The sequence below is a fragment of the Drosophila miranda genome, assembly GCF_003369915.1.
Source record: "Drosophila miranda strain MSH22 chromosome Y unlocalized genomic scaffold, D.miranda_PacBio2.1 Contig_Y2_pilon, whole genome shotgun sequence".
Taxonomy (NCBI): domain Eukaryota; kingdom Metazoa; phylum Arthropoda; class Insecta; order Diptera; family Drosophilidae; genus Drosophila; species Drosophila miranda.
Genome location: NW_022881614.1, coordinates 6,118,659 through 6,145,724, shown reverse-complemented (window position 1 = coordinate 6,145,724; position 27,066 = coordinate 6,118,659). Strand labels below are relative to the sequence as shown.

The following is a 27,066-nucleotide window of genomic DNA, read 5'->3' as shown; positions in this document are numbered from 1 at the left end:
CTCTTCCCTCTCTTCGTCGTTTAAGTGTTCCAATCTTAATTGATTACATTCCCTTAATTCACTGTCTAGAGCGGAAGCGAAGTATTGATCTCCCTCTGGAGATGGGTCAAGGCACTTAGGTGCGATCTTCTCTTCTTTTGTAGAGGGATCAGTGAACTTCTGTGCGGTCTTGCCGGCTTCAATAGCTTCTCCACTCTGAATGATTGGGTACGACCTAGCTCCTAGTGTTACAGTGTCATTTCTGTAATCGATGACGGCTTTACTTGCCATCAAGTATTCTCTTCCTAATAAAATATCATAATTTTCGGAAAAGTTATGTATGTAGAACTTTTGTTCGGACGGACATGTTTTGTTCGCATTCCTCATTATACTCTTAGTTAAACGGACAGGTTCATTGATGGTATGGACCGTAAGGTTATCGTCTTTTATCTCGGAATCTGTATAATTTTCTTTCATGATGTTGATCGATGATCCCGAGTCAGCGATACACCTTAATATTCTTTTATTAATGGTAATGTTTATATAGGGTCCTCCTCGGGGTCTTCCGAGGCGGCTTGATGAAAATTTACGTCCATCTTCGTTTGGCCACTCTGGCTCTCCCTCCCTCTTTTAGTAGGTTGGTTGGGTCCACTCCCACTAGCTTGGTTTTGAGATATTTGCTGATTGAATGGATTCTGAGCCCTACCTTGATTCAAGGAATTTTTGAACTCATTGTATAATCCAGGATTTTGGGAATTTTGATTTTGATTTGTTCGATTAGTCTGACCTGTTCCAGATGAACTCTGAGTTTGATTGTGATAGTTAGTAGTATTATAATTTGGATAATAGTTTCCAACATTCTTTCGATTTGATTGAGACGATTTCGATTGATCTTTATTTGTACCTGAATCTGTTGTACTAGCTTCGTACAATCCTTCTTCTTGTGCTGCCTTCTTAAGATTAGACAATGTGGTAATATCTTTTCTTGCTAAGGTCATGATCATTCTGTCAGGAAGTTTTCGAGTAATGACATCTTTAATTGTGTTGTTCAAAGCGTTTTTATAAATGACATTATTTTCTGGTATGTTTTCTAAGTTTAGCTTATTGTTTATTAATAATGCTTTTATCTCTAATTCTTCTATAAACTTACGAAGACTGCCGTTGAATCTGGTGGTGTATAGTTGTCGTAGGAGTTCTTCATATGGTGTGTGATTTTTGAACTCGTTGATCAGCGCCGTCTTCAGTTCGAGCCACGTGTTGGGTTGTATCATTTGCGATATGCGTTGTGCCTCTCCTGACAGTTGGATCTCGGTCGCTCCAAATAGGATCCTTTGTTGACATATTCGATTCGTTTGATAAATGAGCTTAGCTGTCCAGATGAACCGTCATAGGCAGGTATCGACAGCAGTGCCTGGTTCAAGTGGATTTCGCTCAATGATAGTGGTGGTAACGCCATGTTGTTGGTGTTGATTGGGTTTTGTTTTGTTTTCAGTAGTTTTTAACTTTATTTTGGTTCACTTGTAAGTTTTTTGATTTTGTATTTAGTGTTTCACTGTTCTTGGTGGATCACTATCTCCGCTTACTTCAGTTCACTTAATTTTAGTTTTGCAAATCGTATGTGCTCGTAACACATAGGTTCTTTGGCGGATTTCACAATTTTATTAACGATTCCGGGATTACGTGATCACAGTAATTATAAATTACACAAGCTGACCATTACCGAAATATAGGAGTTAATTTTAAACGAAATCCTACCGACTGCGCCAGTTAAATATCCGCAACTCGAAATTTAGTTTTTAAAAAAGATTTTATTTTTAGTACTTAATTTCTTTATGTCACACGATTGGTTGAATTCCCCGACTTAACTTTACGTCTGCTTGTCTCAAACGGAACTGATCTCTTTGCTGCTGGCTAGTTTCCATGAGACCTTCTCTTGGAACTCCCGACTCTGGCTTCGGGCGTTGCTTTCCTCGGCTGCATCTTCGTGTCGGTGGCGTACGTGCCTGGATCGATATTTGGGGATGCGTCGGCTTTGATGAAAGGCATCCACTGCTGGCGATCGGTGTTGCATTACATGACGGAGCTAGGAATGTGATACTCCTTGGTTTTATGTCTAGCTTTGATTGGTCCTCATGAGTGGCGTGATTCTAAAGAATCGATTTTTCGAGGGTGGCGTGATTCTAATGTTGATGAAACAATGTGGTCCATTGTTTATATTATGGGGGGCCCTAGCTTGGAGTATGGGAAGAAACAGTTATTGATTCTTGAGTGGGGTCCTGTTACTTGTGTGGATGGGGTGGATGAATTGTACATAAACATAATGTGTATGGGATGTGGGGAATTATGGATATGTCACTGTATTTATCTTACATATACATACATACGTACGCATTTTAAATTATACATATTGTATATAAAACGGTCATCCACCGTTTTAACCGTTGTTTTACATCTCGCCAAAAGGTTGGGTCGTCAACCCAAGCCACGGTACATAGTACTTACATCCATACGCACACACATACAAGCAGCAGCAGAGGTGCATTCGTTTCGTTTTTCTTTTCGCTTTCGCTTCTCCACCGTTTGCTTGCGCTGTTGTTAGTGGGATAATATTTTTCGGTGCCGCGCTTGACCGTAACGGAACGCCAAGTGAAGCGCTACCCAGCACTTCGAGCGTATATTGTTTTCAACATTCGTTTTGCAACCGACTCATCCTCATTAGTCGCTCTTGGTTGGCCCTTTGTTTTTTATTTGATCGTAGTATTTTATATTTATATATTCCGGCCACGGTGCCCAACTTCTACTATATAAATACTCGCGATAAATTCCGCCAAGGCCACATAACCACGGTTCGTCGTTCACAACTTCCACTTCTCCACTCTGACTCTGATACGCGTTATCGCAAATCCATCAGCCAACCATGCCCACTGGTGAGAAGAAATCTCGCAAGAAGTTTAAGCGGGTGAGTTCGCTGAGTTTGACCCATTCACCCAGCTCCAACGGCTCAATCACTACGCCCACAGCTTCCCGTCCGGCCCCAGCTGAGCGAGGTCCGACCACGTCCAGGGCTCACACACCACATGCCTTTGAGGCCTTGTTGCTCCCCTCGGTCGTCCCTCGCACGGTTCCGAGCACTATGGCCCAATCGGCCGCCAGTTCCGCACGGTCTAAGTTTGCATTGGCTGCAAGCAGACTGACACGCTTCGACCAGAAGCACAGCGCTCCAGATGCTAGCACACCAACCCGCTCGCTCTCCCAAGTCCATCGAGATCAACTCCGAAGCCTGTGGGCGAAGGTGGACGCGGAGTTCGAGGCCTGTGTGGAGGCGATAACGGAAGTAGATCCAGCGGGGGCAGCTGACGTCCAGGGGATGTACGATGACTGCTACGCGGTCTACGCGCAATGCCTTGCCGAACTGAACGATCAGCTCGAACCCCCGACTGTCCCTCACACGCCTCAACTGGCCATTCTGGCCAACTGGCTCCACTCACGAACGAAGGGTTCGCGTCCGCATGGAGCGCCCTCCGTGATCGTTTCCAAAACAAGAGGCTGATACTCAAAGCCCAGCTGAAGATCCTTTTCAATCTGCCCCAAATCCGCACCGAGTCAGCTGCAGCGCTAAAAGAGCTTCAGAGGGCCGTCCACAAGTGCCTTACGACACTCAACCACTCCGAGGTCTCCACAGACATCATTTTCGCTGACGGAGTGTTAGTGTACCTCATATCCGCGAAGTTGCCGAAAGCTACTTTGGAGCTTTGGGAGCAGTCCGTGACACACAAGTCCGAAATTCCCACTTGGCACGCTATGGACAAGTTCCTGGCGGAGCGGTACCTGTCTCTCGAGGTGACCGAGGATGGCCATCCAGGCATGGAGACTCAGGCCCACTCCAGGGCGAGTCTACCCATGTCAGAGAGTTCAAAGGGCAATTCCAACCCATTCCGTTCCCAAGGGAGCCCTGTTGCAAGGCAGGTTCACTCGTTCGGAACAACTGTGGATCCGAAGCGGAGAACGTGTGATCTTTGCTCCAAAGAGAACCATCCGATCCGGGTATGCCCTCAATTCCTTCAGATGAGACCTGATGCTCGCTCCAGCTATATTAAGCAAAAAATGCTTTGCTTAAACTGTTTCGCAAGAGGTCACCAGATTCGTGAATGCCAAAGCGCCAAAAACTGCAACACGTGTGGAGACCGGCATCATTCGCTGCTGCACCGTGGCACTCCAGTTTCCAGCCAATCCGTGCCCAACTCCGTACCACTTCCGACGCCTGCCGAAGCTCAGCCTAGCGTTCAGAACTATTTCGCCTCCGGCAAGAGGGCGGTACTCCTGTGCACGGCTATTATTAATATTTGCCACTTGGGGACAAACTTTCGCGCCCGCGCTCTAATCGACCCGATTGGTGCCGACATCCTTCCATCCATCCTCTTGAGCGGCTCACAGACGAACATCTGTGGATCTCTCCTCGGACAGGAAACCATTTTCGGATGGGTTCTTACAGGCCCAGTGCCAAACACGGTACAAGGCAGGGTCGCATCCTTCTCCACGCAAATTTCCACCGAGCTAGAGACTCCTTTAGACAAACTCCTCACAAAGTTTTGGGAGGTGGAGGACATTCCTACTAAAATAGAAAGCGAGTCGGATTCGTACTGCAAAAGAAATTTCCTCCGAACTACGTCAAGAACGCCAAGCGGGAAATACGTCGTCACGTTACCGTTTCGCGACCCAGATCATCTCGGAGCAGATCTGGGGTATTCAAGGGCAACCGCGCTGGCCCAGTTCCTAAAAAACGAAAATCGCTTGAAAAGAAACAGTCCCCTACAAGAGCAGTACGACACCGTGATTCAAGAATACCTAGAGCTTGGACACATGACAGAAGTTCTTCCGACTCATGGGTCCTCAACCTACTACCTGCCGCACCACGCTGTCTTCAAGCCTGATAGCACCACCACGAAAGTCCGCGTTGTATTTAACGCATCCATCCCGTCGACTAACGGTATCAGCTTGGCTGACCTTCTGCACCCCGGCCCTGTTCACCAGTTCGACTTAACCCTTCAGATCCTGAAGTGGCGCTACTACCGGTACGTCTTCAATGCTGACATCACCAAGATGTAACGGCAGATTTGGGTAGATCCGAAGCACACCCCCTTCCAGCGAATATTGTTTCGCAACAAGGAGGGCGAGAAACGCGACTATGAGTTGCAAACTGTCACCTTTGGAGTCAATTGTGCTCCCTTTCTCGCCATCCGGGTGTTGCAACGGCTTGCAGACGATGTCCAGTCCCGATTCCCAAGAACCAGTCACATCATTCGGTCCTGTATGTATGTCGACGACGTCCTAGCGGGAGCAGACTCTCCTACTGAGGCTCAACTAGCTATCCGCGAGTTACAGGCCGCCCTGAGTTCTGCCGGGTTTCCACTGAGAAAATGGACGTCCAACCACAAGGATATCCTGACTACCATTCCGAATGACCATCTCCTTCACACCGACATCCTTGAACTTGAGGCAGAAAGCCAAGACACTCGGAATCCGCTGGAAGGCGACAACAGACGATTTCTTCTTCGTTCCGCCAGAACTGGCATCTACGGCATCCTATACCAAGCGAGCGGTGCTTTTCCAGATAGCAAGGTTGTTCGACCCTGCGGGCTGGTTTCATTGTTCGGTCAAAGATATTCATGCAAGAGATCTGGTTGCAAGAAGTGGGATGGGACCAAGATCTTCCGACCGAGATGCGTCAGCGCTGGCAGAGTTTTCTGCAGAGCTACTCCGCTCTCGACCAGATCCGCATTCCAAGGTGGATTGGCTCCGAACCATCTGTAAGGGTCGAGCATCACGGGTTTTGCGATGCGTCCGAAAAGGGGTACGGTGCGGCGATCTACGTACGGATCGAGACTGACCACCTGGTCAAGGTGCAGTTGCTCACCGCGAAAACACGAGTCGCACCCGTTAAGACTGTATCGCTCCCCCGGTTAGAGCTATGCGGCGCCGTGCTACTGTCCGAAATGGCGACGGCTATCCTGCCAAATATGCCAAGCGCACCTACAACCTGTTACTTCTGGACAGATTCCGCTATAGTCCTGTCCTGGCTGAAAAAGCCTGCTTGCCACTGGACTACCTTCGTGGCCAACCGAGTGACCAAAATTTCGCAAGCCACCGAGGTCGAGAATTGGGGTCACGTTCCGTCCGCACAAAATCCCGCCGACCTCGCCAGCAGGGGCGTGTCCTTACAGGAGCTCGTCGAGAACCAACTCTGGTGGCACGGACCAGCGTGGTTGCAAGGGCCCCGGCATAAATGGCCAGCCCAAGGTGGGGACGATCCCGTGGTAACCCTCGAGCAACGGGCTCTGAAGGTTCATTTTGCACCGAGCCCATCCGAAGACTTCCTCGATCGGCTCTCCAATCTGGAGAGAGCCCTGCGAGTCCGTGCTTATGTCCTTCGCTTCACAAAACGCTGCCGGAAGCTGGTCACCGGACAAGAGGACCACCTTGCAAGCGAAGACATTACCGAAGCTGAGCGCACTCTTATCCTAGAGACTCAGCGCAGGGAATACTCCCAAGAGTATCACTGCCTAAGCAAGAAGCGGCCAGTGCCAAGGTCAAGTTCTATCCTGAATTTGAACCCGTTCCTAGACCAACATGGGCTCATAAGAGCATGTGGCCGTATCGCAACTTCTACCTTTCTGAAGTACGACGAACGGCATCCCATTATTCTGCCGTACCGCTGTTCGACCCTGCGGGCTGGTTGGCTCCTTTCATTGTTCGGTCAAAGATATTCATGCAAGAGATCTGGTTTCAAGAAGTGGGATGGGACCAAGATCTTCCGACCGAGATGCGTCAGCGCTGGCAGAGTTTTCTGCAGAGCTACTCCGCTCTCGACCAGATCCGCATTCCAAGGTGGATTGGCTCCGAACCATCTGTAAGGGTCGAGCATCACGGGTTTTGCGATGCGTCCGAAAAGGGGTACGGTGCGGCGATCTACGTACGGATCGAGACTGACCACCTGGTCAAGGTGCAGTTGCTCACCGCGAAAACACGAGTCGCACCCGTTAAGACTGTATCGCTCCCCCGGTTAGAGCTATGCGGCGCCGTGCTACTGTCCGAAATGGCGACGGCTATCCTGCCAAATATGCCAAGCGCACCTACAACCTGTTACTTCTGGACAGATTCCGCTATAGTCCTGTCCTGGCTGAAAAAGCCTGCTTGCCACTGGACTACCTTCGTGGCCAACCGAGTGACCAAAATTTCGCAAGCCACCGAGGTCGAGAATTGGGGTCACGTTCCGTCCGCACAAAATCCCGCCGACCTCGCCAGCAGGGGCGTGTCCTTACAGGAGCTCGTCGAGAACCAACTCTGGTGGCACGGACCAGCGTGGTTGCAAGGGCCCCGGCATAAATGGCCAGCCCAAGGTGGGGACGATCCCGTGGTAACCCTCGAGCAACGGGCTCTGAAGGTTCATTTTGCACCGAGCCCATCCGAAGACTTCCTCGATCGGCTCTCCAATCTGGAGAGAGCCCTGCGAGTCCGTGCTTATGTCCTTCGCTTCACAAAACGCTGCCGGAAGCTGGTCACCGGACAAGAGGACCACCTTGCAAGCGAAGACATTACCGAAGCTGAGCGCACTCTTATCCTAGAGACTCAGCGCAGGGAATACTCCCAAGAGTATCACTGCCTAAGCAAGAAGCGGCCAGTGCCAAGGTCAAGTTCTATCCTGAATTTGATCCCGTTCCTAGACCAACATGGGCTCATAAGAGCATGTGGCCGTATCGCAACTTCTACCTTTCTGAAGTACGACGAACGGCATCCCATTATTCTGCCGTACGGCTGCCGGCTATCCCGCCTTCTCGCGCAATTCACCCACCGGATAACTCTTCATGGCGGGAACCAACTAATGGTGCGACTTATCCGATCCAAGTTCTGGATTCCCAAGGTTCAGAAACTCATGAAGGGGGTGGTAAACTCCTGCAAGGTATGCGTCATCCACAGACAGAAGTTGCAAGCCCAAATGATGGGTTATCTTCCTACGGAACGAACGTCCTTTTACAGACCGTTCACGCACACCGGAATTGACTACGCAAGTCCCTTCGAAATACGGAATTACACAGGCAGAGCGTGCCTGATAACCAAGGGGTATGTGTGTGTGTTCGTGTGTTTTTCCACGAAGGCGATCCATTTGGAGCCCACGTCGGATCTCACGACCGAGAAATTTCTTGCAGCCTTCGCTCGTTTCGTCGCACGACGAGGGTGTCCGCAGCGCATTCACTCCGACAATGGCAAAACTTTCGTTGGTGCCGCCAAGGTGCTTTCCCGTGACTTCCTAGAGGCATTCAAGGGCTCTATAACTGATGCCACGTACCGGGTTTCGTGGCGTTTTATCCCACCAGGAGCTCCACACATGGGAGGTCTGTGGGAAGCTGGGGTGAAGAGTTTCAAAACTCTCTTTTACAAAGCCACGTCCACTCGGAAGTACACTTTCGAAGAGCTTTCCACGCTTCTCGCAAAGATCGAAGCATGCCTTAATTCCAGGCCGCTCTCGCCGATGTCCGAAGATCCAACTGGCAGCATTTAAAGGCCCTCACCCAACAGTTTTGCCAGCGGTGGAAAGAGGAATACTTTAAAGAGCTCCACAACCGCACTAAGTGGCAGACGCCGACGCCAAACCTCCAGGTTGGGGATATGGTTGTCGTCAAAGAAGACAACCTGCCCTCCAATGAATGGCGGTTCGGGAGAGTCCAGTCCGTGTATCCCGGCGCTGACAATAGAGTCCGTGTGGTAGATATCCTTACTGCCCGCGGGGTCCTTAAAAGGCCTGTTGTAAATGTCGTTCTCCTCCCAGTAGAACGCCCTAGTTCCGTCCAACAATAACGCGAATGTACCTTCCAAAGCTCCAAGTTTCATTACTAATACTTCTTCGACCACTTTCCTTCCTCCTAGTTCATCGTATCCAGACATGGCCCCACGCTCACGCGCCAACCGCACAGGGGAGAGCCGGCGTCCACGGGGTAGAGGCACCTAGCGTTGCCGAGTCTGCTCAGGAATACACCCGCTATGGACCTGCCACGTGTTTCTGCGCCTGAGCCCTGAGAAGAGGCTCCGAGCCGTCCTGAGAAACAAATACTGCGCCAACTGCCTGGCGCACCAGCACTCCGGGAAGGACTGCCTCAGTGGCGGGCTGTGCAGGGTGTGTGGCAAGAACCACCACACGCTACTCCACATATCTGCGCCTCGCTGTCTAGCCCGCTCAGCATCGGGAATACAGTCGACAGCTACATCGGCCCACGCCGGACGCCGCCCTCGTCGCCCAGCCCGTCCAGACCCGGCTGCACCGCCGCCATCTACGCCGGCTCACGCCGAGCACCATCCTCGTCGGCCCGTCAGCCGACCGGTCGTAGGAACCGCGACCTCATCGTTTTCGAGTCCAGCGGCTCAAGCTGAGTGCCGTCCCCGGCACCCCGTGAACCGCCCCGTCGTAGGAACCCCGGCGCCCTCCGTAAGCTCCCTTCTACATTATAGGAGCCTCAATATCCTCCCGACGGCGCTGGTGGTCCTGGATACGGGCTCGAAGGATTTCGAAATGGGCGCGCTCATCGACCCATGCACGCCGGTGAGCTGCATTGACGACTCATTGGCCTCCGCCTTCAAGATACCTACGTTGCCGACGCGCAACGAGAAGGTGTGCACCGCTGTCATTCGTACCAAGACGGGCGACTTCCGACTGGAAGCCATCCTGAAGGTCGAGCCCCGTTTGCGCATCCGCACGCCGATCCGACCTTTGAGCGATACGATCCGGGCTCGATTTGACGATCTGAAGCTCGCAGATGCGCAATTCCATCGACCAGCCACCATCTCTCTGGTCTTAGGCGCCGACGTCTACCCGAAAGTGATCCAACCCGGGATCCTGGCACGCGAGGACGGCCTTCCTGTGGCCCGGTGCATGCACACAGCCATTGACACCGATTGGGCTTTGCATCCTGCAGGGGGTGGGAGGATGTTCAGGCCAGCAGCAGATGATTGCCGCGCACTGTGCCAACTTCGTGCGCTCCGGTCTCAACTCGATCTCGCGCGCTCGGAGGGGCGCTCGGGAGACTTTACGACCCACGATCCACCCGGCGCTCAAGCCATCATGGAGCATAGATCGTAAGGCCTAGTTTAGTTACGTTTTCACCCCCGCTTCAACCTGTCGACATACCGAACGTGGACGGTTTTCTAAGGGTTAAACTACAAAGAGAGTGAGAGCGCTCTAACTGCGATTGCCCACTCGGAGAACGGCGTCGTTTCATGCTAGGGCGGCGTAACCTCGTTTCCGATCGCCATGAAGAGTCTTCGTTTGCGTTTCGACGAAATCACAACGACAATTAGCAGTTGCAGCCGGCCGCGCTTAAACCCGTATTACCCATTACATTGTACTCTATACGCGATTAAGATTAAAGTTTAAGTTGATTGAAGTCCAAATGAATAAATCTCGAATTGTCTATATCGTGTAGTACATTATTAAACGCAAAGATTCCCCAGAGCATTCCTGCTCAACATTGAAATCTCGTATCGAGGATTTCACAACATTTTTGGTGGCCCATGGGGGGAACCGCGTTTAATTCGTACTATACGCATATGATTCTACCTCGTTCCGCGTTCAGTTAAATGTACAAATAAAATCATATTTTACCGGCTGCAACTGTAAACGGCAAACACAACGCAAACCAACGGTTTATCCAACAGCCGCTATCTCTCGCACGAAGCAGGGACAAAGAAGACCAGACGATAGCTCTGCGCCTGGACAGTAGCACACAACAACAACACAAGCCGACGGTTAGACAGCAGCCTCTCTCTCGTGCAAAGCAGAGACCAAGAGACCAACGAGCGTTCTGTTGCTGCACATCATCTCTAGACACAAGGCCGCAACTCAACGCTCACAGTAGCACAGTTTCTGCTCTCCGCTCGGACAACACCAACAACAACGACTCGCAAGTTCTCTTAAGCTACGCTTTAAGCAAAGAGAAGCACTCCCGAGTACCAGAGTAAGTGTTTCGTTGTGGGTATTTTGTACAAGGTCAAAGAGAGTGCAACTAAGGGTGAGAAAGGTACATACACATATAACAACAACATGTCAACAGCCGAGTCCCACGACCTCGAAGCCGATCCTCAGGTGGAGATCGACAATCTCAGTGTTATTCAGACAAATCTCATTGCGAGGGTTAATCAAACGGTGCGTAATTTCAGAAAGGATGGCGCAGATCGGAAAACAAAAGCTTATTTTCAAACGCGCTTACAAACTTTGCAACGGTTCTTAGGTGAATTTGAGCAAAATCATCAACGTTTGCTAATACTTCGATGTCCAAGTACGCATAGTTATGTGTCCAGCGAAGTGGCCTTTCGCTTTGATGAAGACTATACAACGGCATTCAGCATCATATCAGAGGCCTACGAAAATGTATGTCCCAGAGCACCACCGGTACAGCAGAATCCGGAGCCAGCAAATCCATCTGTATCATCAGTGCAATTGCCCAAGCTACCTGTACCGACTTTTACAGGCAAGTTTGTGGATTGGCCGGCATTTCACGATGCATTTGTTCAACTCATCCATAACAACCAGAAACTGTCCGACGTCCAAAGGTTTCATTTCCTGAAGCAAGCTCTTCCCTCGGATCGCGACGAGGATATTCAGCAGATGGCGCTTGCGGGAAATAACTATGCAACAGCTTGGAGTCTCGTCCTCAAGCGATACGACAACAAACGTCTGCAGTTTATGTACCATATGAACGGTTTGTATGACTTGCCACAGTTGACAAAGGAGCAGTCTGCTGATATAAAACATATGCTTAATGTTGCGACGGTTTGTCTCAATGCTTTCAAGAATCTAGATGTTCAGCATTGGATGGCTCATCATCTCACTTCCAGACTGCCAAGCACGACACTGCAAGCTTGGGAGCTCCATCTCGGTAGCTCTGCCGAACTTGCCACCTTTTCTCAGCTACAATCATTTCTCAACGACCGTCTCGTCAGCATCGATGTGTTCGAAAACCGAGGCCACTCCACGACGCGGACACCTGTGCCGCAGCCTGTCAATCAAAGGCACCCGAAGAAGTCAGTTGGCAACGTAACATACAAGGGCAACAGTTTCCACGCCAAGACTGCGGTTGCCGAACACACTCGCTGCCCTCACTGTAGCGACAGTCACAATCTTCGGCATTGCCCGGACCTTTTGTCCAAGGACTGCTTTGCAAGGAAAGCCATCGTCGATCATGCAAAGGCATGCCTCAACTGTCTGAGCCGTTCCCATGCACTTTCAAAATGTACCAGTAAAAGGAACTGCACGCAGTGTGGTCAAAGACACCATACACTGCTGCACTTCCCAACTCCTGCTCAGGTGGCAACACAGCCTCACGCAGCCTCCCATAGCGCTCGTTCCGGTAACTCCTGGCAGTATACAACGAGCGACTCATCTGGCAGGGCTACACCTACGCAACTCTACGCTAGGACCCCACTTCCTACTCAGAGCACTGCACAGCCTCTCCCAGTTGTTCCCAACACTAGTTCCGGTGGTCATCCACAGTCTGCAGCGACCGACTCGTCTGTGAGAACACACTCTGCGCAACTAGTCTCCGCTACGGCAACGCATCACGAACCCAGCACTGTCCTTCTGGCCACTGCCCTGGTCACAATCCACAACCCCCACACTGGTCAATCAGCGGTGGTACGTGCGTTAGTGGATTCAGGCTCGGAAGGAACCCTCATTACAGAGCACACAGTGCAGGCTCTCAACCTCAAGCGGCATCCAATTTCGGCAGAAATTGCTGGAGTTGGGACCACCTCCAAGAACAGGTGTACCTACACTACAGAATTGGCTTTAAGTTCTTGTACTTCGCAGTTTTGTACTACCATTGATACTGCGTTTATACTTAAAACGCTTACATCGCAATTACCTTCAAACTCCATCAAATTGCAGCAATGTCCTCATTTGAACGGAATAGAACTCGCCGATCCCAGGTTCTACAAATCACAACGGATTGATCTTCTGCTGGGAGCGGACGTAATCCCACAGATCCTGCTTTCAGATATCCGCAGAGGAAAGGAGAACCAACCAATTGCACAGCACACCCAGCTTGGCTGGATAGTCTTTGGTCGAGCCACTTCCACACGCTCACACGCTGTCACCATTAGATGTCACCACAACAGGCTAGAGAATCTCATCCAGAAATTCTTCGAAATGGAGCATCTCGGTTCTGCAAAACAGCTCACACCAGAAGAGCGATGGTGCGAGGAGCATTTTAAACGAACTCACATCCGTCAACGAAACGGCAAGTATTTGGTACGGTTACCACTTAAGCGTTTGTTTGACCCTTCGCAGGTGCTAGGCAAATCACGTCAAATCGCGATTAATCGATTCCAAATGCTTCAACGAAGATTCCAAAGGCAGCCGGAGCTGCAAGCCAAATATTCGGAAGTCATGAAGGAGTACTTTCAACTAGGCCAGGTGACCAAAGTAACAACCAAGGAGCAGCAGCATTGCATCATTAGCAAGGAGAATGGAATCGAGTCCACATGTTGCACCTTGCCTCATCACGCAGTATTTAAAGAGGAAAGTGTCACTACTAAGGTTAGAGTAGTATATGACGCCTCCTGTAAAACGTCAAACGGAAAATCGCTCAATGACGTCCTATGCACCGGACCAGCGCTCCAAAACGATCTAGCCGGCGTGGTCCTGAATTGGCGTTTCCATCGTTTTGTTTTTGCTGCCGACATTCAGAAGATGTATAGATGCATTGACATGAATGCAGAGGATTCGCAATATCAACGCAACTTTTGGCATGACGAACACAACCAAGTAGCTGAGTATTATCTCAACACAGTTACGTTTGGAACCGCTTCAGCTCCTTACACAGCCATTCGCGTCATACATCCCCAATAATAATTACATGAACAATATATACATATATATACACAACGAAACCCATCGGCCTTTCCTTTCTGTGACGACTGCTAGGAGTTGAAACTGGAACATACACCTCGCCATTGGATAATTGAACCTCGATCCGCCTCCCTACAAACACCGATTTCGCCCAATACCTTCCTTAGGGGTAGGATGTGGCATGTGCCTTGTGGGATGTGGGGGGTGCGGAGTGGGAGTGGAAGTGGGGCCTTGACTTGTGTCCTTGCTGTTGTCGTATTTCATTACCGCTGGCAATTGAAAAGTGCATCGCTTATGCAGATTTCAATTTCGATTGCTTCTATGAAGTGAAATCAAATGCCACTCCCCAGAAATACAAGAAGAAAAAAAACTTTTGGTATGACAACAACAACAAAAGCAAATGATGATACAAGCGATGAACAAGCGACGAACAAGCAATCAATTATTTGCCAAGTTTATTGTCAAAAGTTCAAGTGATAAACAAAATCATGGCACAAATGCTCGTGCGACGGAAAGACAAGTGGAATGTCTCGTATCAAAAGAGTTTAGCGCTGGGGGGCACAGCCCCAGTACCAGCACCAGCACCACCACCAGACGAAGCGGCAGATGAAGCGGCATCGGTCTATCTATCCTCTATCCTTCTCTTGAGTTCGAAGAACAAGAAACCGGAAACTCAATTTCTTAGTTTCCCCAACCTCCAAGCTCGTCTCCTCCACTTTGCCACTCATTCAGCATTGTCTCACCTAGACTACAACACATTTAAGTTCTTAAAAGTTCTCTCCGATGAACGGAAACTAACGAAAAGTGTCCAAGGCAAGAAAACAATTGAAGCTCGTAATTTTCAACTTGAACTGATATTGTTTTTCCTGCCTGCCTCCTCTACCTCCCTCCTCGCCGTCTATGCGGTGCTGCCACTTGTTCGACCTCCAGGATACCCCTGAAGCTACAGCTACAGCTACTGTTTTGTAGCCTTTGTTTTCGTTAAATGTTATTCTTGCTTTTGTTTGTTTGTGAAACAAAGTAAACTGGAAATACTCAACACACCCACACACACACATACACACAAAAAACCAGTGAAAGAACGGAAGGCAGGAAGGAAAAGCGATAACAATGTATCACAAAACAATAACTTCAATTAGTATCTATGCTTTGCTGCCCCAACTCCCTCTCAATCTCTCTCTCTCTCTCTCTCTTTCAGCGCAATTTCCCTTTTAGGTACAGAACGAATCTGATCTCTCAGCTTTATTTTACGTGGCGGTTCCTCAGGGAGGGATTTCAACCACGGCGTCTAATGTTTATTTGCAGCTTAGCCTCGATTAGTGCGATATATATACATATATCACGCCATCACGCACCACCGCTACATACGCAGGAACCTGGTATGTATAGCTATGTACATAGCGACTCTTCCGGCTACCCGGTAGCCCCGACCGGCCTGGATAGGGAATCCACCCAGCCCGTGCGCCGCTTGCGCGTTCAGCCGCTGCTGTCGCCTGGAGAACGCCAGTCCGGCGAACCCGTCGAGAGTCCGCATTCTCTCCTGAGAAGCTGTCACATCGGAGAAGGTCCAGTCGCCATCCGTGTACTTCACTCCAAGTCCATCGAGAAGCCAAACCTTCGTTCGCTGTAAACGAAGCCTGCGTTCGGGATGAAGCGGTGCGTCACCCGACCTGGGAGTCACCATCATCCCATCTGCTTTGCCACTCGCACAACAGGCCTTCGTCTAGTCGCGCCATCTTCTGCTTCCAGCTAAGATTTGCCAAATCTTCGCCGTACAGCCAATCGCTCTCCTCCAGCGGGTAGTCACGCTTTAGTTTGAAGCTGATTGCCAGGCGTCTGGCAACCAGATCAAACGGGGGGGCTCCAGCTAGTACTTGCAGCGCCATGGTGGACACTGTTCGGCATACCGGTAGGCATCCAATTAGGATGATCCTTTGGCACGCAAGCAGATGCCTCCTGGCAACCACTTGCGTCGTCGTCACGACAGACCAAACCGAGGCACCAAATAGTGCGCAGGGCACCATGAGTCCGGCATATATTGTCCGCTTTGCGCGGGGACTGAGTCCCCAGTCAACCCGCAGTACGCGCGACAATGCCCCTGCGACTCCGGTCAGCTTATCACGCAAGCCCGTGATGTGCGGGAGAAAACTCAACCGCTCGCCGACCGTGATGCCCAGGTACCGATACTTGCGCTTATATGGCAGGCTTGCTCCAGCAAACCGTACCACTGGCGGCCGTCTAAGTATGCCTTTGAGCAGCATGATCGCCGTCTTGCTAGTTGAAACGGCAACGCCGACTTCAACTCCCCAAGCGCCTACGATGGACATTAACTCACCTCCTTTTTGTTCGAGCTCTGATCGGGCATTCCCTTCGATGAGGAGGAGCAAGTCGTCAGCATACGCGCTGAGCGCACCAAGGGGCTCTAAGCGCTGGAGCAACACGTCCATTAAGATGTTCCATATAAATGGACCACTTATGGACCCCTGCGGGCAACCTCGTGTCACCGGAACAGTGGCTACTCCATGCCTACTGACGATGCTCGCACTCCGGCCGGAGAAGAAACTTTCCCACAAGCTTGCTTCTCGGCATCCCAGCTCAAGGAGGCGGCGTAGTGCAGCATTCCACTCGACGTTGTCGAAGGCTCCCTTGAAGTCCACGAAGACTCCGAGCACGTATTTCGACCGGCTGGCCGAAACAGTACTCACGACGTGTTTCCAAGCACCATCCACACAACGTCCTTGGCGAAAGCCAAATTGCCATTTGCAGCCATCCGGAATGGTGTCCTTCAGACGATTCACCATGATGCCCTCAAGCACTTTGCCCAGCACTGGCAAAAGACAGATACCCCGATATGAGGTAGGATCGGTCCGGTCCTTATCGGGTCCCTTCAGGAGTGGAACCACCCTAGGATGCTTCCATTCCGTTGGGAAATACCCTGTCTCCAGGCAGCGGGAATACATCGCTGTCATGTGCTGAGGGATGGCACGCCACAATGCCTTGCAAATGGCACCTGTGATGCCGTCCATGCCGGGAGAGCGTCTGCTCTTCAACCTGGCGACGCATGCTTCAACCTCGAAAGCTTCGAGGGCCGGTGGAGCCTCGATCGGGATGGCAATGTGTGCATTCGTTGCGAAGGAGCACACCCGCACAGTCGCGCCATGTTGCGACCAGCCTACCAGCGGCGGCCAGCGGCGGCAGCGGCGGTGGCGGCAGCGGCGGCGCCAGAGGTGCCTGGAGCCTCCTCAAAGGGAAGCGATGGTGGCGGCGATCTCTCGGCAGGGATCGGCAGCTCTCCGGCTATCCCAATCCCAAGCCCGATCTTTTTGGCTCCCTTTTTGGCGGCTGAGGACTTCGGCCGACTCCGCCTGCGGGCGGGAACGCTCGACGACGAGCTCGCCCCTACACTAGCCAGGCTAGTGTCGCTGGCGTCGGCCTCCGTATCCACTTCCATACCCGGCGAGTTGTGGCTCCCTCTATTGGCGTGACTCGACGCTAAGAGGCACTAGTGGAGACGCGAACCAAAAGTCTCAGCGGAGACACGAACCGCAAAGCTCCGAACTCAAGCCAAAGCTTCGAACCAAAGCTTCGAACTCGAACGTGCTGACGAACTATTCCGACTTGTCGAACTATTCGCACTTGTAGACGAACTAAGGTTCCGCACGTGGCTGTTTTTAGCGTTTATTTTACAAATATTAATTTGCAAATAGCTGCTCTGTTTTTTCACCAAATTAACACGCGATTGCACTGTCGAACAGCGCGTGATCTCGCGGCAATTTTAATATATTTTCCACTTGGAAAAATCTCTTTTTACTTTACTCGAACGACGGTATAGCGGACCGCTTGAAAAACACGTCTGCTTCGAGTGGCAGTCAAAAAGCAACTTTTAGGTACAGTAAAAGTTTTCCGGCTGCCCTTGATTATGTTAACACAAGGAAAAACTGATTAAAACAAGCCCTGATTAGCACAGCTGCTGCCTGCCTGCCACACTCTTGAAATTATGACCAAGGGACTTCCCATCCGTTCCAGACTCAGCTCCAGAGTATCTTTCATCAAATTTATGACGGCCAGGAGTTCGAAACGGCTGAATAAAACAGCCAAGGACTGGGCTTTGAGATTGCTGTTTGACCAGAAGTCTGGGCGCAGTCCCAGGGGCAACATTCGATATCGAGCCAAAATAATGAAAACAAATGCGAAACATGTAACACTAAACGCAATAATGTTTATCCCGAACCCAGTTCCCAGTTCCTAAATCCGAATCCTGGAACAGAGTTTAATTTATTAACATTTGACGTTAACAGCCATCTTCTGTGTGAATTTGACGTTTTATTGCTCCCCAGATCAAGGCAGGGTCCTGACCTTGGCCCTTGTTTCCTCCCCACTCTCTGTCTGTGGCCCTCTGTCTTCGCTTTCACTTAATTTGTCAAGTCGCTTTTGGCCTGGTTAATTGTAACTTTTTGGGTGAGGTAAAAACGACAGGACGTGAGGTAAACGTAAATATGTAAAAAAAAAACATTGAAACGCTCTTTTTTCGCTTCACAAAGACATAAATTCAATGTCTAATGTCCTTATGGAGGAGAGCACAGTGACATAGATATAGATACTATAGACATATGCAGGCAGCAGGACTCTGGCACAGACTGTTGACCAGGACCCACAAATGCGTCAAATGATGAAACTTTGTGTTTATTGTTCTTCTTAGGGCTGCTAGAGGACTAAGAAATGGACTAAAGAAAATGAAAGGAAAGTGAAAGAAAGAAAGAAACACAATCTATGAAAAAGAACGCACAAACTGTGGGCGAAACTTTCCTGCTGCTGCTGGTGCTGCCACACTCGGCAGGAGGGTTCGAAGGAGGCACTAGGAGAACTAACATGTTCTTGAGATTGTCACTTGGCCAGCTACTGCCGAATCGATGACTGAATCAGAAATGGACATGGACAGGGAACAAAATAAAAACGGAAGAAGTGAAGACTGTCTGCCCCACATTGGCCAGCTGGAAAATTGGGAGAGAATAACCACAGTTGCGGTCGTTCTTTGGATAAATCAAAGTCTTGGCACAAACTTTTTGCTGCTGTTCAACTAAGTAATTGAACTTTTATCAGAAATAAGTATTGCAGGCTGAGTCAGAGAGCAAAAAGTTGTCCTGACAACAAGGACAACATTATAAGTGTGGACAAAAGACACTTGCCGAGCGATGAAGAAGATGAAATCGGACCATAAATTGGAGGAACCCCTCGTACAAGTATTCAGAAGCCGAACAATATGAATATTTTGTGTTATTTTTTGTGCAGTTATCGAAAAAGACACCATCGACTAAAACCTTTTCGTTTACCTTTGTGGAACCGTTCAGATTTCAACACAAAAAGCCAACACACAAAATAGTTTTCAAAATTCAAAATTCAAGAGAGCCATGCCCCTCGTCAGGTTGGAGTCCTCCGATGGTGTTGTTTTCGACACCGATGCCGACACTGCCAAATGTTCGGGCACCATTAAAAATATGCTGGAGGATTGCGGGCTGGAGCACGAGGAGGACCATGACCATCCCCTCATACCCGTGCCCCATGTGAACTCAACGATTCTGAAAATGATCCTGACCTGGGCCAAATACCATATGAATGACGTTCCTCCTGCGAAAGATGCAGATAAGAAGGATGGGAAAATGGAGGAATATCCCATCTGTGAGTGGGATGCAGACTTCTTCTCGACGGTCGATCACGGCACTCTCTTTGAGCTGATCATTGCCGCCAATTACTTGGACATTAGGGGACTGATGAATTCCGCCTGCCAGACGGTGGCCAACATGATCAAGGGCCACACTCCCGAACAGATTCGGCTTATCTTCAATATTCCAAGGGAACCAACAGAAAAGGATTTGTATGAAAATCATAGCGTCGGGAGCAGTGACAGCGAAGAGAACTAGATTAATACTAAACTCCACAGATCTATCTTTTGCCCAAATTGAGTTGAGTTCTTGCTTTTTCCACATCCCTAATGGCAGCTCCATTTCCCGCTTCCATTTCTCCAATATGCACGCGGCATCGCTCTGTCGAAAACTTTCGATTGGAAAAGTTTCTCATGTGTACAATAATACGAGAAGAGAGAACTTTCGCTTTGGCTTTTCGCTCACCTGGTCAACATGTTGGCGCGATTAACGGCCACCTCGGCCTCCACACGGAATCGGTCCTGGGCATACCGGTCGACCACACCCTCGCCGAGATTCAGGGAAGTGCCGGCCACACAATTGGAGCCCATCAAATGCTGCTGCTCGATGTACTGCAGGAATTTGGAGACCAAATCTATTTTGCTATCCCTGGCATTGATCACGTCCGCCGTTAGCTGATTTGACTCCATGTTCTCCCCGCCTGTATCGTCGTCGTTGCCCTCCACATCCTCGATGACCAGCTGCTTGGTGTTGTCATCGATTTGCACTTCCGGCGGATAGCCATCGTTCATCGTTACCTCTGAGGTATCCAGCACAGAATCGGACTCCCCTTCACCACCGAAATGGATCTGTTTCACCTCCATCTTGGCCTTACTTGGCCTGAGATCGGGCTTCGGCCCCAGGACTGTTGTCGTTTTCATTTGCATTGCGATTACCGTCGTCCATCCACTCTGTGGTGCTGCTGCCGCTGTCATTGAGGAGCTGCAGCTCTTCAAAGGGCAACCTGGCATATGACTGCTTTTTCTCCGCGTTCTCTTCGTCAACGTCAACGTCGTCGTTGGCATCGTCATCGTCATCAACGATATTATCGTCATTGTTGAAGGCATCGTTTTCACTGCGTGAATGCGAGTCATCGAGACGGTAATCGGATTCTCTAGAGTCTCCTGACTTCAATGTCGCCCACGCCTCCTCCTCCATCCAGCGGCTCCTGCCAGCTGCTGCTGTTCACTGGCAGCAAACGTGTCCTTGTCGCACTCGCGGTCACATGATGAGGCGCAAATTTTCCCATTTTCGGCATGGAAGTAGTCGATAACGGCTCCTCCTCATCCTCATCCTCATCCAGATCCACCTCCACCTCTTGGAAGTCTTCCATCGCCGCCTCATCCTCCGCGTAATTGGCATCATCAATGTTGGCACGCACAAATTGCCGCAGTTGCAGAGCTCCATCGGCTGCACCTGTGACTGTGCCACGTGTCGGAGTTGGCTTGGCGACAGAGGTGCCTCCAACTGCTGCTGGGGGCGTTGGTGCCGGCGGTGGCTGGGGCGTGGGAGAGGGAGTGGTAGTGGCAGTCAGGCCAACGAAAACATTCTGGTAAGCCGACTGTAATGAATTCTCCAGATCAATCTCGTCTGCCAATTCCATGACCTCACTTAGAGCGGCCGTGTCGTCGTCGTAGGTCGGACGTCCCTGTAGATGTTCAGCCTCTGCAAGGCTGCGATGGTTCTTGGCCGGATGGAGCACACCCAGGCTCTTGTCCACGCTCTTTCGAATGCTCTCGTTGATTTTCTTCTTGTGCAGTTTGCGTATTTTATGCGTGACTGGGGCGCTTGTTGTGCCACCTGCCCCAGGCTGCTGTGTGGGCGTGACTAGAGTGGGACGCATGATGATGCTGGCGCTGCCACTTCCACTGGTTCCACTGTTGTTGCTGTTCCCATCGCTGTTGATGTTTGTGTTGTGCAGCATATGGGAGGTGCGGGAGCGCCCGTGGCGAATGTTGAAGCTGTCGCATGCGGCCATCAGGGTTTCCGCTTCCGCTTTGAGGCGATTCCGGGGGATCTAACGGCTGTTACTGTTCTCTGCGCTCCAGCGACTGTCGCGGCTTCTAGATCCGTCGCCGCATGGCCTTGCCCCAACTGCAACAGCATCAATGGCATCAGCATCCCCATCCACAGCAGCAGCTGAAACGTTTGCGGCATCCTCATCCTTTGCCTTTCTGCTGCTTTCCGCCTGCAACTGCTACTGCTGCTCATTCCGTGGCCTCTGAACCGAGGTACGTGGTGCTGTTTGCGCGCTGACTGTATTCGTTCTGCTCTGGGCCTCGGGTTCAGTGTCAATAGAGAGGAGAACCCGTATATAGTTTTGCCGGTTCCTTTGTGGCTCGCTTTGATTGGCTGATCGGTTTTGCTTTTGGCTGGGCAGCGATCTGCTGTGTGGTTGTCGATTACGCTGCCTCTGGTTGTGTAAGCTTCTGGTCTCGCCAGTTGGAATTTTCAATCATCAAAGGCCAAAGCGAAAACATGACGTATCATCCGCATCCCATGGCCAGCGGAAGTAACGGGCGCCGTTGTCGCGGCTTTGATGCCCATTTCCAATTTCCCCTACTCCTTGCTCTTGGCCACTTGCTTTGTCCTTTCACTTCAATTCGAAACCAAAACCAATGGGAAACTGAAATGGAAAGAGAAAAATCCAATGGTTAACCTTTAATGGAATCAGATGGAAGAAGCGATTGATAAACTCAGACGTTAGTATAAAGTAGGTGGTGGTGTATTCTCTGTATAATCCCTCTAGAATCAGCATCAGTTAGGCATGGTATCTATTGGGACCCAACATGCATCCGGCGTATTCGAGAATTCCCAAATAAAATTGAGAACTGTACGATTGTACAATGTATCCCGAAACTAGCTTTCCTGGGGCATGTTTTTTTGGTTACTACAAAGTAAGCTAATTATTTGCTGTGATTTATGCGAATCTCTTTTATTATTTACTTGCCTCAGAAGCTGCAAACAGCTCAAGGTCGCACGTTTCACAGGTTCTTGGGCTTCGTGGAAGAGAATTACGAGCTTTTCTCAGTTTCTTTGCCAGGAAATACTCTTAAACCTGGATGTGGATGTCCCTGGACTCTAGACCACGTGCCCGACAAAAGCTTTGGGAGAACAACGTAAAGTCCTTTTTCACCAATTTTCCAGCTAAGGCGGCAATTAAAAATTTCCGCATCTACGCAGAAGGCAGAATAAAACACAAAATAAATAATTGTTTCGCCAGGCAGCAAAATATTGCGCATACGCCACGGTGTACCTCCCTGTGCCAAAGTGAAAGGGAGAGAGAGTGTCATACCCTTCCCCCTTCTTTGACTTAAATTAAACGCAATTTGTAAGAACTGTGCTTTGATTGTCAGCTGGGGGATTTAGCGACTGAATGTAGATGCCGCTGAATAGGAAAGTGCCGGGGCGGGCGGTACGGGGCGGATGTGGGGAGGAGGAGCAGCAAAGTGAACATAAATAAAAGTGTACGGCCACAATTCGCATAAATATTATGGCGCTAACAAATTATATGCCATTTAAATGTAATACCAACTAATTCTGGAAAAGAAAATCCACTTTTGGCAGGTCCACTACGGGCAGGGCAGGGCGGAGCATAAAAATGTTCTTCCTCATATAGCGAGAGGATAGCTTTTGTAGTCGCAAATCCAGCACCACATCCAGTTCTAATTTCGAATTTTATGAGCCATCAAAATTGCTTCAGGGCGAGGCCAAAACATCAACAGACAGCAGAACACAAAAGCAACATCCACTGGCAACAGCCAGCGGCATGGAGAGGCATGGAGCGTGGCATGATGGTGAGGCACAGGCAACAGCAGCAGCAAGAGTAATTGACACCCGTGCATCCAGGCAGGAGGCAGACGGTAGAACAGAGAAAACACTTTACAGAGCGGCAGGGCATCCGATAAACAGGAAATGTATGGAATATTTTTTAAAGTCACAATCGACATTCGCTTTAAATTAATCGTATTTAAAATTTCGTCGGAATTTATGAATGCTATTCTATTCCATTTTCCATATCATTTTCTTTCGGAAAACTATACAATTTTCCAGAGTCAAAATGTGTTTCTCCCCAAATTGTTTTCCACAGCATAAGGGCAGATGATATATGGGATTTGAAGTGCCATAGTCCGAGTAAATGTCACAGTAAATGCCACATGAATTCCTGCTTTAATTTGGCTCCAAAATCGAAATGGAAAACGCGGATGAATTTTTTATTTCCGAGTGTCGTGCTTCCGTTTTGTTTTCCCTTGGGTTGCAAGGTTGCAAGCCAATCTAACAATAAATAAACAATTGGTCGTCCGGGAGGGGCGGATTATAAAGTTCGAAAGTTCTTGTTTGTACCAAGTATTCATAAATGTCACACAGAGAGGTCCCGAAATAGAAAAACCTAACCAGAAAACTTTTTTCAAATCTATGTCGGACAGCAGGTCAGCACTTCTCGACCTGGATGAGATGGTTACAAAGTTTGAATCCGTTTCTGGGGTTGGCTCACCTCGGCACCCCCAACCCGCTTGGGTCCGACACGGCTAATGCACTACGACGAACGGAGGGACCATTGGAGGGAAATGGAAATACTCGTAAATTCTCATGCAGTTAACCCTTGACACAACCGCCCTTTTCCATTTTCCCTTCTCATTTTTTCAGAAGCTTGCCGCCGTCATGGCTAAGTGTCTGCAGGTGATGCAGGAAACCCAACTATGCTTTCTCCCATGCCTCATATCTCTCATCACAGGTAAAACAACCAACAGTCCAATTTGCTGAGAGGAGCAATTCCATTGTGATGTGAAACTGTAGCCTGTGACCTGTGATTCGACTGGTGGAGTATGTTTAGCTTGATTAATGGCCCCCCGCTAGCATTATCCATGCTACCCATAACAAGCGAAACTTCATACAACTTGAATATGGGAACCTATGCTGTGAACTCAGATTCCACCCAACTGCAAGGAAAGGGGAACACTACTGCCACAGCAGCGAGTACAGTGTATGTACGTACAGGAACTCGGATCGATGTTTTCACTTTCCCTGCTATCGCTGTTGTTTGGGCTTCAAATTTATGCAAACACATTAACATACTGAACGCATTTGCTTTGTTTGGCTCTGTGGGGTGCTGCCGGTGACAAAGTTGGTTGCGTTAAATGAAATTCAAGTAATTTTTCTGCCTTTGCCATAGCGGACGAAAGAAATGTCTTTTGCCAAAATAGCAAAAGAAAACGAAAGCTGAAAGAAAAGAAAAAAAACGAGGGGGAACGTTGTGAGTTGCTGCGGACACCGCAACTCTACGGTTATACCCGATACTAAGTCAGTATGGCTCTCCTCCGGCAGACGCCGCTAATATTAAACGACACGACAAAGAGTGCGTGCGAGAGAGACAGAAAATCAGTCTGAGCGTGACGTCGGGCGCTGCCTAGCCACTGCAAATTTATTTGTTCCTATTGGCTATAAAAATTATCTGATCTGATCCAGATTCAGCAATCTGATAGATATGGTCATTATCTTTGTGTAGGCGGAAGGGGGTGGGGCGAAATTTTGAGATACACGTTTTATAGTAAGATCTAACAGGAGTGCGGATACCAAATTTGGTTACTCTAGCCTTAATAGTCTCTGAGATTTTTGAATATCCCCAGATTTTCGTCCTTTGCGGGGGCGGAAGGGGGTGTGTCGAAATTTTGAAACAAACTCGTCTCGGTCCGATATATTAGGAGTGTGGATACCAAATTTGGTTGCTCTAGCTTTTGTAGTCTCTGAGATCTAGGCGCTAATGTTTTACTCTAAGCAAAGCCGCCTATGCTACGTGTGTGTTAGAGAGAGACAGGGCGAGAAAAAATGAAATTGTTTTCTTGATGCTGGCTATAATAATAATACGATCCAATTCGGATTCCGCAGTCTTAAAGATAAGGTCAATTCTCTACAATTCTACGTTTTTGGTTTTCTCATATCTTTAAAATTGTGGATGCCACAGATTTTCGTCCTTTGTGGGGGCGGAAGTGGGCGGGGCGAAGTTTTGAAATATTTTTGTAGCAGTGACATATCACAGAAGTCTGGATCCAAAACATCGTTGCTCTAGCTCTTATAGTCTTTGAGCACTAGGCGCTGAAGGGGACGGACAGACGGACAGACGGACGGACGGACAGACGGACAGACAGACAGGGCTCAATCGACTCGGCTGTTGATGCTGATCAAGAATATATATACTTTATGGGGTCGGAAACGATTCCTTCTGGACGTTACACACATCCACTTTTACCACAAATCTAATATACCCCAATACTCATTTTGAGTATCGGGTATAAAAACATACCGGTTGTTCTAAGAATCCCAAACATTTCGATGGATACTCTAAGAAGAACCATAAGCATATTATATGTTATATTAGAGCCAGGATGTGCACACAGCCGAATGGAACAGCAGTAACATTCATTGCTTCGAAAACCATTTTTTTACAGGAAATACCATCTTCCGCGTGCAGCCAATTTATGGATGAAGCCAGCACACTCTTGGGATAGGGTAGTCGGAAATTTAGCAGCAGGAATGGAAAAGCGACACGTCAGCCGTCATCTCCATTTCCATTTCGTCAAAAGAGCCACCATCACCTTTGTTAGGTAACTCACATTATTTGCTGCTGCTGGCATTGGCGCCAAACAAACAACATCAACAGAAAGAGAGAAAAAAGTAAGCCCGAAAAATGACATTTGACTTTTAAATTGGATAATTTTTTGCTCGGTCCCCCCAATGACTGAAGGAGGCAGAGGGAGCGGGGGCTGGTCGTATAATTTCGTATGATTTAATACCATGGAAACGTAATTGATTTCGGTCAAAACTCATTAATTTTCAGCCCAGTCAGGTGCTGTCGACAATTCGATTGATTTCAATTTGAATTTAATCTCAAATTTAAACAGAATGAGGGCAAACTTGGTTTCAAAGGCAGGCCTCATGTGCATATGCAGCAACTCAGTTATGTATGAGAGTCAAAGAAGATGCTTTCAATTTGCATACAAATGATGCAGACAGCCACTGATGCAGGCACACAGGCACACACTCCTCAACCTGGGGATCTGGGGTGTGTTCTTTAAAGCCACTAATACCAGCAACAAAAATCACATAAAACGCAATCAAATTGCTCAGATTATGAGCCACTTGGGCACTTGGCTTCCCTCTTGTGAGAGTACAAGTATTCGTACGAGGATTCGTGCCAAGGCGGAAGAGGGAGATAAAAATGGCAACGGGGCAGGGAATTCCGTGTGTGCGTGTCTGCGAGAGTACACACTGCGTTTTTATGAGCTGGCAAACACGCTTTGAGAATTTATGAAAATAAATATTGCAAAAGCCAAAAGACAGGCAACAGTCGAATGGTTGATGGTTGAGGGAAAGCTACTCTCTTTCTTCTTTTGCTTTTGAGGAAAACTGCTTCCTTCATTAGCTTCCATTTGTGGATTTAACCGTCGCGTCGGTTCCATCTCTCTAGGTTCCGATGCTTGCGTCCGGTTCTTTATT

The 27,066-nt window shown here is 49.2% G+C and overlaps 1 protein-coding gene and 2 pseudogenes across 1 annotated transcript; 2 read left to right on the top strand and 1 right to left on the bottom strand.

Moving 5' to 3' along the window:
• Positions 1-3,444: 3,444 nt before the first annotated feature.
• On the top strand, positions 3,445-8,516 carry LOC117192941 (annotated as a pseudogene).
• Positions 8,517-19,199: 10,683 nt separating this feature from the next.
• LOC117192712 (S-phase kinase-associated protein 1-like) lies at positions 19,200-19,928 on the top strand. The gene is made up of 2 exons (XM_033397451.1): positions 19,200-19,745; positions 19,812-19,928. Exons 1-2 carry the CDS (start codon positions 19,282-19,284, stop codon positions 19,831-19,833), a joined length of 486 nt encoding a protein of 161 aa, XP_033253342.1. The 5' UTR covers positions 19,200-19,281; the 3' UTR covers positions 19,834-19,928.
• Positions 19,929-19,975: 47 nt separating this feature from the next.
• On the bottom strand, positions 19,976-21,583 carry LOC117192940 (annotated as a pseudogene).
• Positions 21,584-27,066: the final 5,483 nt, after the last annotated feature.

Coding starts and splice junctions, on each gene's coding strand:
- LOC117192712 (XM_033397451.1), top strand. CDS start 19,282: ATGCCCCTCGTCAGGTTGGAGTCCTCCGATGGTGTTGTTTTCGACACC. Junction 19,746..19,811: donor GAACCAACAGAAAAGGATTT/GTATGAAAATCA, acceptor TAAACTCCACAG/ATCTATCTTTTGCCCAAATT.